The 12,945-nt window shown below is 34.2% G+C and overlaps 1 protein-coding gene across 1 annotated transcript; it reads right to left on the bottom strand.

Moving 5' to 3' along the window:
• Positions 1-1,029: 1,029 nt before the first annotated feature.
• Positions 1,030-8,059, bottom strand: LOC120330040 (protein unc-93 homolog A-like). Its single transcript, XM_039396853.2, has 8 exons — positions 6,184-8,059; positions 4,804-4,995; positions 4,351-4,538; positions 3,637-3,816; positions 3,384-3,552; positions 2,871-3,100; positions 2,186-2,420; positions 1,030-1,317 (listed from the first exon to the last, which is right to left on the bottom strand). Exons 1-8 carry the CDS (start codon positions 6,293-6,295, stop codon positions 1,091-1,093), a joined length of 1,533 nt encoding a protein of 510 aa, XP_039252787.2. The 5' UTR covers positions 6,296-8,059; the 3' UTR covers positions 1,030-1,090.
• Positions 8,060-12,945: the final 4,886 nt, after the last annotated feature.

Here is a 12,945-nt window from a genome sequence, read left to right on the forward strand (position 1 = left end):
TGAAAGCTTGTTGCCTCCTGAACTGTGTGCATGTATTTTCCAATTAAATTATTGCCAACTTATAGCTTCTGTCCCTAAGTGGAGGCTTGAACGTTAGTGAACAATTAAACAATAGCTATGGATGTAATTTTCTCTCTATACAATCTCCGAATATCAAATACACAACATTGAATATTGCAAGGAAACAATATTTACATCCTACGTGAAACATTCTTTAGTTTAAATTAGATGGCTTTTCGTGTCCTTCTGTGTTCTTTCGGAAACGGATGTGTATATCAGATTTTAATATATTATTTGCGATTAATATTGGATAAATTTTATTTTTAGAACACGCCGTTTTTGAAAATACAAAGTCATATCGCAAGACAAGGCGTTCTGTTACATTTATTTTGCACTCCCGATAAAATATAGAATAGGATTCGGTCTTCTGGATTCGATTTAAATAATCTAGAATAGTTATAGAAGTATCATATACTGCCTATTCCAGCATCTAGGGGTAAAATTAGTTAACAACAGTCAGACAGTATTTTCTGATTTCATCTTTTAGCATAACAACAGCATTCACTCCACGCTACCTTCAGAGCATGGCAATACTTGCCAATATTTTATCATATCTCCTCAAATATACTGTCAGACTGTTGCACTTCACCTCTTTGCCACTAGAGAACAATGCAAAATAACAATAGTCAAAATAATCTAGAAAATATTCTAACATATAAATGTCATCAACAAGAACGTCATCTGACAACCAACTCCAGGCATCTCGAGCGATAACAAATCGGTTAACAGCTCATTTCCCACATTGTAATATTTATATATCCCTCATAGGCTATCCGTTATGTGTTCAAGCACTCTCTGAATTTACTTTAACTCAAGATAAATATGGAAATCCTAAGAGGCACAACATGCAACACCCATCGACGACTCTGAAGAACCAGATTAAACAATCGCAGTGAAGTTGATATCTAGATCATTTCTCAGTGAAAACTCTTGAAAACTCTTCATATAGCAAGAACGCAAACACCGAAATTAGGATATATATATACATACTCGGTTTATTAAAATAGGAAACAACGAATATTATATATGGCTAAGACTGATTTTTTGAATTATCCGTTAATTTCTTTTTGTGGTGTATTCTATTGGAAAATACCCAAAGTACTGTTGTGACAACCACTGATCCTATCATAATATATATTTTAACATAAACGCAGAAAGCAGTTGTCCAAGCATAAGTCATCATCAGGCCTATTCCGCCAAGGACATTCTGTATCGTGAACCCTACATCTTTATCTGGACATAGAGCGGATGTTGTTACTGAAACACAAAAAATTGTAAAGATTCGGGGATATATAGGTCTATGTATTTTTTCATAAAATGAACCTGTCAAAGTACTGACAACCGTAATGCTCGGTCCCATAAAATAAATTAGGGTTTGATGGCTCGTTAAATATGGTATCGGGGCCCAAAAAAACCTCAACGGTTGGAAAGTTGCCTTGTTCAATCTTACAGCAACTGTGGAATTGAGAAATTATAATTTAATTATCAATCCTGCGGGCTAATTAAATAAACTTGCTTGGAGTTCACCATTATTTTGGCAAATAAGGCTGAATAGGTAACTCTATAAAATCTGAACCGAGACAAGAAATCATATATATATATTGTTGGAATGACGGAAACTCTATTTCAAAATTGCAGGATTTCGAGATGTTTCGTGAATTTCAATGTAACTCGTAAACCTACCGATTGGTATTGCTAAAAAATTCAAATCAAATAATTCTAATAATGCGAGAAAGGGTGTTTATTTGAAATTCCATATCTAGGGAAATGCTGACAAACTGGTGTTATTTTTGACCACTAGCAAAGGCCTACCTAAAGGGCCTGTTTGGAGTTCGCCGGTGGGAAATATTTTCAAAAACAGATCTCGCCGGTGAGAAACATTTTCAAAAACAGATTAACAGATACTACAAACCCACGTAAAGAAAATAATTTTGTAATATCTTTTGTATTCAAGTCAAAATATCACATGTATTTATCCCCATTACATGTGTTACATCTGGCGCACTTACATTTTTCAGGGTACAAATGAAAGATTACAACAACAGCAATGCTTCGAACTGTTTCAGGAGCTGAAATTTATATTTATAAGGTAATACCAAAAATACCATGAGTAAAAAAAACTTACGATATTGTGTATTCCTTCTGACTGCATGAGTGACTCCGAAAAGTGAAGCAAAAATGTAGACAAGATATGAAGTGGAAGGTGTTGGAACCCAGAACAGAGTAGCAACGTACAATGCAATGTCGTAACACATACCAAAGATGAAAATGTAAAACATTCCAAAGTTTGAGGCACATCTTGATATTATCATAGACACAGTAAGTGATAGCAAGTCGACCAGCGCACTTGTTAGTCCAACCTGAAATATAAAAAGACATCTCATTACTATTTGACGCCATATGGGTTGAAGTGTGAAATGTATATCGAACATTTAGAAGTGCTTTGTACCGGGTGTAACTTCAATACAAGTGTAATAAGATTATTTTATTTTATATCGAAATAAGTGTACGTCGAAAACTTAACTTCTATTGAGCTCTAAACACTAATAAGCAGTAATAAAATATGCAAACATATCAACATTTGTAGTTGTGCAAGCGAAATATTTTTTTAAGAGCATGGTTTCTCTTCCTCATTTGATAGTAAGTTTGTTATTTAAATACCGTATATTTGACATTTCATTTGGAGGCTAGGGGTTATCTTGCAAACATTTGTCGTATAAATGTATGAGTCACTTCAAAGCCAGTAAATCATTACTAGATTTTCTGAGAAAAATGTTATGATATCATGATATTTTTCTAAACAAACAAACCTGGCTTATCCCAACCACACACGAAACGTAGGCACGACTAAACTCTGACCAAATAAATGAAATCGTTAATCCATATAACAGATAAACCGGCGCAGAAAGTATTCCTTGTAGAGACGTTAAATGCAGAATGGATATTTTTATTGGCGCGAACAAAGCAGAGCAGTCATTTTCTTCTTTTGGTTTGTCCAGTAATGGTTTTCTAGTGGGAGACTCTTCTTCATTTTTGTTGGCTGTATGTAGAAAGAATTCTATTTACAAACCATGTAGAACTCAGTTAATAGTTGCATTCCTAAATATATATTGGTATAATGAGAACAGTTGCATTAACAAATGCAATTATAAAACGAAATGAAACAAAAATTCAATACTGAAATCACACAACATCAAACATTAGGTATTACCAACCATGACTGTCATCGTATCCATATTACAATTATTATGAAACATACACACCAAATAATCGGAAATATACTTTGGCTGGGGTTACAGACAGCCATCAATTTTGATTCTTACCGATTATATTCTTTCTATAATTATCAACTGGGATTGAATCCATCGCTATTGAATGCAGTAAGACGGCTCCTAGTTGCATGAGTAGATACCAGCCCAACAGTACGTATCTAGAAGAATCGTCTGGTATGAATACATCGAGTTTGGTAGAATTACTGTATGCATATTCAGCCTGAAAGCAGAGTAGAAAAAGTTCCTGATAATAACTAATAATCAAAATCGAAATAGATTAATTTCAATTAATTAATATACTAACCGGACAATCTCTTGCCGCACATTGAGAAATATCAATAACTGACGAATTAGTAGTTTTGTATTGTGGAGCTTGTGTAGTTAAATTACTGTCAAAATCGGTTTCCACTGTTTTATGATTAAGTCCTAATAAATCGTCATTGACAAATTCAAGAATCAGAACGGTGACACCATTAGAAAAAATCTGAAAATAGGAATATTATACAAATATTCTAGTGCTGATGAAATGGCAGATTTGCAAGAACTTCTAAAGATTATAAACAATGTTTGAACATCTATGACTTGGCAACCATGGCCGACAAAGAACATGTTTTGCGATTGCAAACGTAGGTTTAGAACTTTAGATGAATTCATATATCATATGCATTCCTAACATTTGGTAATTGGTATTATTCAAATGCAATTTATTAGAGACATGACAATATTTTACATGTGTTAAATTTGAATTGCAAACTTAAAAAATTGGGTGTTCCAGAAGTATGTCTATCAAGATGGCGCACAACCTGAACATAGTATGTGTACCAGATGAGGTATCAGGTTGTGCGTCATCTTGGTACATATAATTCAAGAGCGCGAAAAATTTCCTAGGTAGTAGAGTATATATATACATTATATGTTCGTAGCTATTGAGCACAATTTATTTGAGAATATTGAAATATGACATATTTGGAGAAATCAGAACTGCGGCCTCACCTGTCCCTAAATATGAACAACTCACCTGGCCAAACGCGACAATTCCTAAATATATTCCAAAATACTTTTGAGTGGCAATATCAGCTTGTTTTCCAATTTTATTCTTCAGATCAGCAGTAGCCACTTTGTGAACAATTACTGCACTTGCCGACCATGTGAACGATGATGACGTCAATCCTGTTAAAGCTGCTGTCGGATACATGGTAAACCATCCTGGAATTAAAGCACAATTTATATTTGTGGAATTGTTTCGGCGCCAATACTGACATGGGTTTACCACATATCTAGCGACCACATCTACCACATCTACGATACAGAATAAGATAAAAAGAAGTTGAAAGTTTTTGCATTTTGAACAGCAAGTTTGAATTAGTTAAATTAGAACGACCAGAAACAGTTTCATTATTGATTTAAATATGTTGTAGCACGTAAGAGTCTCTTAATTAGAAAATACTTTGTCGTTAAAAATTAATCTTACTTGGATAAAAGTTCGCTATCGTATAGAATGATGCTATGATTTCCCCAGTAATTAACGTTGCTTTTGCACCAAACCTTTTCAAAGTATAGGGCGCTGTTATGATACCGGCTAAGCCACACAAAAAACAAATCAGGAGACTTTTTGGTCCGAGATCATTCTTGATATTGATACTGCTCTGAAGTGTCGCCAAACCTGACAAATAACATATATGTATATATATATATATATAATAGAACTGACGCAAGATAGAATGAAATCATCTCGTCAGGGTTCTTGATTTGTTATAAAGTTTCACGACCACTTCACTGAAAAGTAGGTTATAAAGGGGTTAATCAGTCTTAATGACAATTTAAAGTTAATCCAAGTGTATAGCTCATTTTTTGTAGTAAATCAAACAAGGATAACCTAGGTCAAATTTAATCTCAGTAATTGTAAACACTCATCTCCAGAAATTATTAAAATTAAACATCAGTAGTCGAAACTAGGCTTCAGAAAATACAGTGAACGTGCCGAGTTCGTACTATCCATCGAACTTTAAAACTTTAGGTCAGTTAAATAGGTTTATCGAAGAACGACTATACTATTGACAAATTCTATCATTTTTATCTCAGAAAGTAGTATCATACAACTAATAGACTGTCAAATGATGTACAACAGTGTAACGCTTAGTTGTATGAAAGTGTTTCAGTCTTGGCGTTGAAATATGTCAAAATTTAAAGCAAACAACTCATGCGCTTGAAAACATAAATAATATTTACAAGTTCCACAGACGACATATGGTAAACGAGTGTTGAAACGAATGTAAACGTGATGAATTCCATGATCAGTAGCGAAAGACTATACCCATTCAATTGAGAGAAGAGAAAGTGTATCATGAGATACAAATCCGTTGTGCTATGAACAATTGTAAACCAATAATCGTATATTCAAGATATATGTAGGGACACGAACTACCTATTTTTCTTTGTTCAAGTTTTATAACATTTTAACATGAAATGTGAAAATCACGTTAGGGCACATATTCAGTCTAGAAATAGTTCTACTCCAGTAACTATACTCCTGACACGTTATATATTCGCTATGTGAGAATGGGACGTATTTGTCATGAACTTTTCTAAAATCTTTCGGATCGAAAACACAGTTTTCCACATAACACACGTCGTACATAACCAAGAAATTTTTGACTGGCAAGGTAATTCAACAAAAGCATAAGCATCATATTACTATAAAAGGCCATGGTATATGAAATACTATTTACCCACTTCGATTTGATCATAATATCAAGTTTCTGTTATATAGAAAATGCATACTTCTGCTGTTTTGGTAGAGTAATCTAATGTATATCGACTAATCATATCAATAATAAAAACGATTACTCACTAAATGTTGAACCAACGTATACAGAGAAACCAAACGCACATGCATAAAAAGTACGTTTTCGATGCGTGAACGACGTCGATGTAGCAATTTCATTAACTTCAACAGCGCTCATACTCGTAAAATTGATTGCAGACTTGATAAATTAATTTAAGTTACGAGATCGTTTTCAACAAACTTTTAATATGCAGATTTACTTTTCACTAAAAAATGTAGAATGATTTCTGACAGAAAGTTATTTTTTACATTTTATTAAGCATATCCTTATTGACTATGTAAAACTGATATTCATATAAAAGGCGTCACACTGACATTAACTATCTTCTGACTTTAAAGTGCGCTACTATACACCAGTCGATTTTTATGTGAATGGCTAGAATTAGATCATAAAGTAAGTCCTCTTCAATATATATAATGTCAGAGTAGGTGCTCGACACCACCTGTTATTTACAATCGAATTGGTGAAAAGCTAGAGATCATAAACCTAGTTTTCCATGATAGGAACAATAGTGTTTGGTTACCTTCATAAACTAACTGGTTGTCAGCACGCGTCGCGACATAGCTGCACTGGTAAACGTTGTGTTCTGACTTCTGAGTAATATGGTTATAGAGAACTGAATCGGCGTGATGATGTTCTCTTTGTCTCAGATATTTGGCGTCAGCTGGTTATTCTATTATTACTGAAGCGGAAAGCTGGTGAGCATAACTTTTTGACGAGTTGGAGATTTTAATGTTTCATGCCAAACAAGCAACAAAAGTCACCTTTGGACTTGCTGATGGCAACATTTACAACAAAGCATTAGGTTGCATTAGTAGTTACATGCTTTAATATTTCCAATTTTTGGCTGATTGCTGTCTAGGAGGTTACATGACCAAACTGTGCGCGACTCACTGCCATACCACTATACAAAGTGTCAACAAGTTCTTCCTTTACTAATTTAATTCGTCGGCTATAGTATACAATCGGGTAACGCAATCAGACGCCAATTCTGTGCAGACAGATGTAGAATCTTTTAATTAAAATTATAGCGCTCAATTGCGAGTGTTGTGTCATCAATTGATTGGCCAATTTGAGATTAAAGACACATTTCAGAAATGAAAAGAAACATATAAACACAGAAATTGTAAGGAAAATCGGCTATAATGATTGTCGCATGACATCCAAGTCGCAGGCTCGTGGCGCGAATATGTGCAGATATCACAAAGTTAATTTTTAGGCGAGGTCATAAATTTTATCCATAGGAAATGTGCTAGAGGCGACTTTATCAAATAGGTCATTTTCAATCATCTTGATCAAACTGTTAGTGTGTGTGTTCAGAAAAAGTGTTTTCAATGCTCAAAAATACAACTTAGGTGGACAAGACAATATCTCTTCCGGTCTTTATAGATCACCTGCAGCTGTTTACAACACGGATATTATTGAGTAATAGAGAATTTTGAAAAAAAACGTTGGGATTGATCATTCTCCATAATAGTACTCACGCATATAGGTATACAAGCCGGTAGGCGCACAGGATTCCTACTGGTAGTTAAGGCACATACTCAAGCAACCGGTCACCATTCATAGGAACTTGAGGATTTTTAACGGCATCGTGAGTTAGTGAGCGGGTTACCGAAACTGCCAGGTCATTTAAACGCTGCGCGTTTTCTATACATTCTTGCGTGAGTGATATACTTTAGCTAATACCGGTAATCAAAATAAGACACTGGCAGTCTATTCGTCGCTTGTCCGACCTAATCGACAAATACAATTCGCCTCGCAATTTTAAAGTGCAACCAAACGGGCAATTTCTTAAAAGTTGCTGATTACTATTATAATCCAAACCGCAATCTGTCACTATCTATGCAGAATTGCAGACCTACAGTTAGCGCACTGCTTTGATCAGCTTATCGAAACTTCCAATTCATTCTGAACGCTTCGCCTACTAGGCATCTTCGGAATATTAGTTTGTGATTTAATACCATTTTCGGCATTTTGTTACACACTTGATTAGGACATTTCCGTACATGATTATTTTCTATATAAGATCTCTATTCACTGTTTTAATTATCATATTTTGGATCATATCCTATTTTGGATCATATCCTATTTTGGATCATATCCTATTTTGGATCATATCCTATTCGGATCATATCTTTTCGACAATAAAGACTTTGCATCGTTAACGTGTGTCGTAGAAACTGGGGATCGGTGCAGCCGTTATAGTGGTATTCGTCTCTAACAAACCAACAAACATTAGTCAGAATATACGTTCTTGGCTATATTGGTGACATCCCGACTAAGAATTGTGCCTCCTGAGAGGAATCAGATTCGATACTGTTGCAAACGGAGATCTACAACAACATTGGCGGAGGAACGAACTAAGTTAAGTACTTCACGAGTTTTTTCTAACCTAGGCGCAGGGAGCTATTGCTATAATTAATCGTTCCATTTTTTACAGTCACTGCTGCTGCGAATTGAGACACAACATGCGACTTCAATAAATCAACAATTAACGACCGAACGACAATTATACTGACGGACAGGAAACGAACAAACTATGAATATTGGACAAAAATAAGGACTGACGAAATGAACTATTTACTGAATACCATATAACGTATTCCGAGGTGAAAATAAAACAAACTGACAATTAATAGTATTAACGATGAACGGCAAACGAACAACAATGAACTGTTTAAAGTAATGAACTGCAAAGATCGCGCGTTATCGCTGAATGCAATAAAACGGAAACGAGTAATTACGGACAAATGTTTAGAGATGGACGTTATTAATTATCATGTTTTATTTTTCATTCGTATACAGGTTTTATTTTTCTGGGACAATCTTCTTATATTCTTAAGGTAAAACCTTTTTGTTTTGTTTCTATGGCGTTTAAACAATTCGACTTCCAATTATTATGAAATCATTGAAAATAAGACTTTTAACGTTTATTGAGTAGTGCACCGAAAATAGGTGTTAAATTAAATAAATTCAGTTGAATAGATTTCAGGGCACTAATACACTGTTAAAAAAGATGATTAGGACGAATCACACTTTGAGCTCGCAAATATATTCGTTATAATACGAGTATATGCAAATAAATTTAATTCTCTAAAGCGCTATATAAACTTTAACTCAAGCCCAAAGAGGCATACTTACTCAAAAGCGCATATATTATTCCCCGGCGAACGAAGCCTAAATAATTATACTCTCGCGAGCATAAAAGTTATTGAGTGTTATGAAGTATATTGAATTGAAAATTGTTTCAGCTGTCGATAAAAAATTTCAAAATAAGAATACGCCTGTTCTAAATAAACTCTACCTAACTCTCACTCTTTCTTCTATTTCCACGTCCCATATTTTTAATTGTACCACATATAATCTTGTTTAATCATAAATTTATTTTTAGCGTTGCAAATACTTTTTGTTTGTATATTCCACATACTTTGCCGCGAGGATTTTGTAGGAATAATCTTGTTATTTTAGTTAGATTTTACTGTTATTTTCTAAATTAATAATATGAATCATCGTAAAACTAGATAATTCAGAATTTCCTAAAATTAGAGACCTCCAAAACAAGTTCTGTAACTGGACATAATTAATTTGGTGCTCCCGAAGTATGCGAACCAAGATGGCAGACATCGGAACGTAACATGGGTAACAGGTTAGGGTTAGGCGATAATTTTTTTCCAATTTTCCTTATTTTAGTCCTATTATCAGTTCGAAGACTAGACAAGAGCCTCCCGTAGTATTTATACCTAAAATTATGGCCTAACCCTAACCTAGTACACATATTACATTCCGATGTCCGCCATCTTGGTTCGCATACTTCGGGAGCCCCATTAATTTAAATAGCCCCAAGCCATATCACAATGACAAATCAGTTTTAATATAATTCATCTTTGTTACACACTTGATTAGGACATTTCCGTACATGCTTATTTTCTATATAAGATCACTATTCACTGTTTTAATTATCCTATTTTGGATCATATCCTATTCGGATCATATCCTATTCGACAATAAAGACTTTGCATCGTTAACGTGTGTCGTTGAAACTGGGGATCGGTGCAGCCGTTAGAGTGGTATTCGTCTCTAACAAACCAACAAACATTAGCCAGAATTTACGTTCTTGGCTATAACTTCAATTTACCGAGATGAAAGACGACTTGTTAGAAAGAGTGGTGTTGTTTTTGCGGAGGGAAAAGTTGTTTAAATTTCAAATTTCGACTTAGTTGATGAGAAAATGGCGATAAATTGTGACGAACTTCGTGTTTTTGCCTGTTGTCTTGGAAACGAAACTACAATCCGGACTTTCAATGAAACGCACATAACTTGGATAACAGGATAACGCACGGTAGAAGTTTTGTACAGATAGACCCAGCGGTTTAAACACTACAGCTTGAACACACAGATAGACAGACAGAACGACTGAGAATAAGAGTCCCCTGGAGTGGAGATCCAATGTAATTATAATTCAACGTTCTAGATAGATATGTAATCTTGTGTCAGGTAATCTTCACATTACAAAAAAAAGACTCTATACTAAATAAATAATTGAATACTTGTGAAGAATATAACTATTGATACTATTGTTGTACAATAACATTAATCTGTGCGTGTTCAATCTAACATGTGACTTAATCACGAGCGAATTATCTACCCTAACTATCTATACTCCCAACGACATTTTTATCAGGCATGATTACTACATTCTATATAATATTAAACTGGTTCTGAACTTACTAGTGTATATCCTGATGTTTGACTAAAGGGAGCTCACAGTTCGCAAAATTTCTTATGCAGTACAACTAGTTACTATACTATGATAAAATGATATTTCCCTTTTCCGGTAAGTTTCCTATTTTGTTTTTGGAAACAAGAGGTCAAAACGTGGGTTAATTAGGTTTTCTATCGGAATTATTTAAAAGCGACAATGCTATTTTGTTTACATTAAAAATCAAGAATAGCTCGCATTTAAAACAAAATTTTGGTTAAATTACCGTATTTATTCTAAAAAGTACATGATATTCTAATAAAACGTAAATATTTACATTGCTAGCTTCAATCACAGACACTGATAGACAGGATACGCTAGTCCGGGCAATGTATGCTGCGTTCACATTGGAAAGTAAGATTTGGTAAACCGATATATCAATGCAAATGTATCTATTACCAGCAATTCTTATTTTATTCAGTTACTTATTCTATGTATGAAGTGAACGGATGCACGTTGGACGTTCATTTTAGCACAAGAAACATACACAGCAACAGTTTCGCCGAAAGCACGCGCCACGAGTGTAAAACGTTGCGTACCGGTAGAGAATTTTAGCCTATTTTATCACAGGTATTTCTAGACTAATTTTTGATTACTGCTATTCAACTACAACTTCTGAGAAGGCAAAACGATGATGGACTTATTTGATTCATACTGAAATTTCCGAAACACAACCAAACACCGAAATTTCCGAACACTAACGAATAGCATTCAAAATCGCAAAAACGAGGTATTGTTTACAACCACGACTGAAAATCTGCCTGAGTGAGTGATAAACGTGGAAATCTATTTTCGGGAAAATGTCCCTTAAAATTTTTTTTGCAATTTTTTTGTGTTATTGCGGGCCATATGAAAGGACGCCGTAGTTTGGTGATCCCTGAATTAAAAGAACAGAAATCTTACGCAATCTGTTAAAAATCAAGTTCTACAAGTTTCCATGGTACATCAAAACATATTGCAGAAAAATTTAAAACGGATCATCCCTACAATTTTGAACTAATTGGAAAAGTTGAATGAAAATAAAATATTTTGCTAATAATATTTACGGTTTCGAAAGAACTATGGGTGCTCCAGAAGTATGCGCACCAAGATGTCGCACAGCCTGAATCCTAACCGGTACACACCTACTATGTGCAGGTTGTGCGCCATCTTGGTGCGCATACTTCTGGAGGTACGAACTCTGTATGTGAAATGAGTGTTGCCAACAATACAAACGTAGTAACATTCATGATATGTAATCACAAACTCAAACTGACAACGGATAGAATCTTAACAAACCGACGATCAGTGTTCAACAACTGATGGACACTACTTACCAACTATCGAGCGTCATACCAGCTGAGAACTCATATCATGAGAAATGTGTTAGTCTCAAAAATGATATTGTACGCCTCCATGAATAAACTATTATTTGGCTATTAACTAATTACATTTAATCAAGGATGTTGTATACGTAACCCCAATGACACACACTAAAGACCATATATAAAAATATATATGTCCTATTTGCCCTAATACTTGTAACAATTAAAAAAATAATTTCAAAAAAAAGTGCGAAAAATTGAACAAAAGAATTTATTTACGCAATCACATTAATTAGTTTAGTTGTCACTTTATTCTACCACATCAGTTGCTAGGGATTAGTATTTGAGTATTTTTGAGTATCATTGAGTATTTTATGAGTATACTAGGTATTTTTAATAAATGTACGAGATTTTACACAATTACACAACCGAGTAGTCATACTTGGGGAGGAATTCTGCTCAGTATAATAGTAGTAGAACTACTATTATTATTATTATTACTATAATGCCTATTTATGAACAAATCAACTAGGGACATTTGTTTAACCGGAAAATATATAAATGATTTTAAGATCGGCAACATATTCAACTGAATAACTATATATTTTCAGTTTCTATCAGCTCGTTTTCCTTTGTAAGTACATCCCTGGCTTAGAATAATATAATGCTTTATGCTAATGCTTTATGATCGACATTTGTTT

Source organism: Styela clava, chromosome 12 (assembly GCF_964204865.1).
Source record: "Styela clava chromosome 12, kaStyClav1.hap1.2, whole genome shotgun sequence".
Classification (NCBI taxonomy): Eukaryota; Metazoa; Chordata; class Ascidiacea; order Stolidobranchia; family Styelidae; genus Styela; species Styela clava.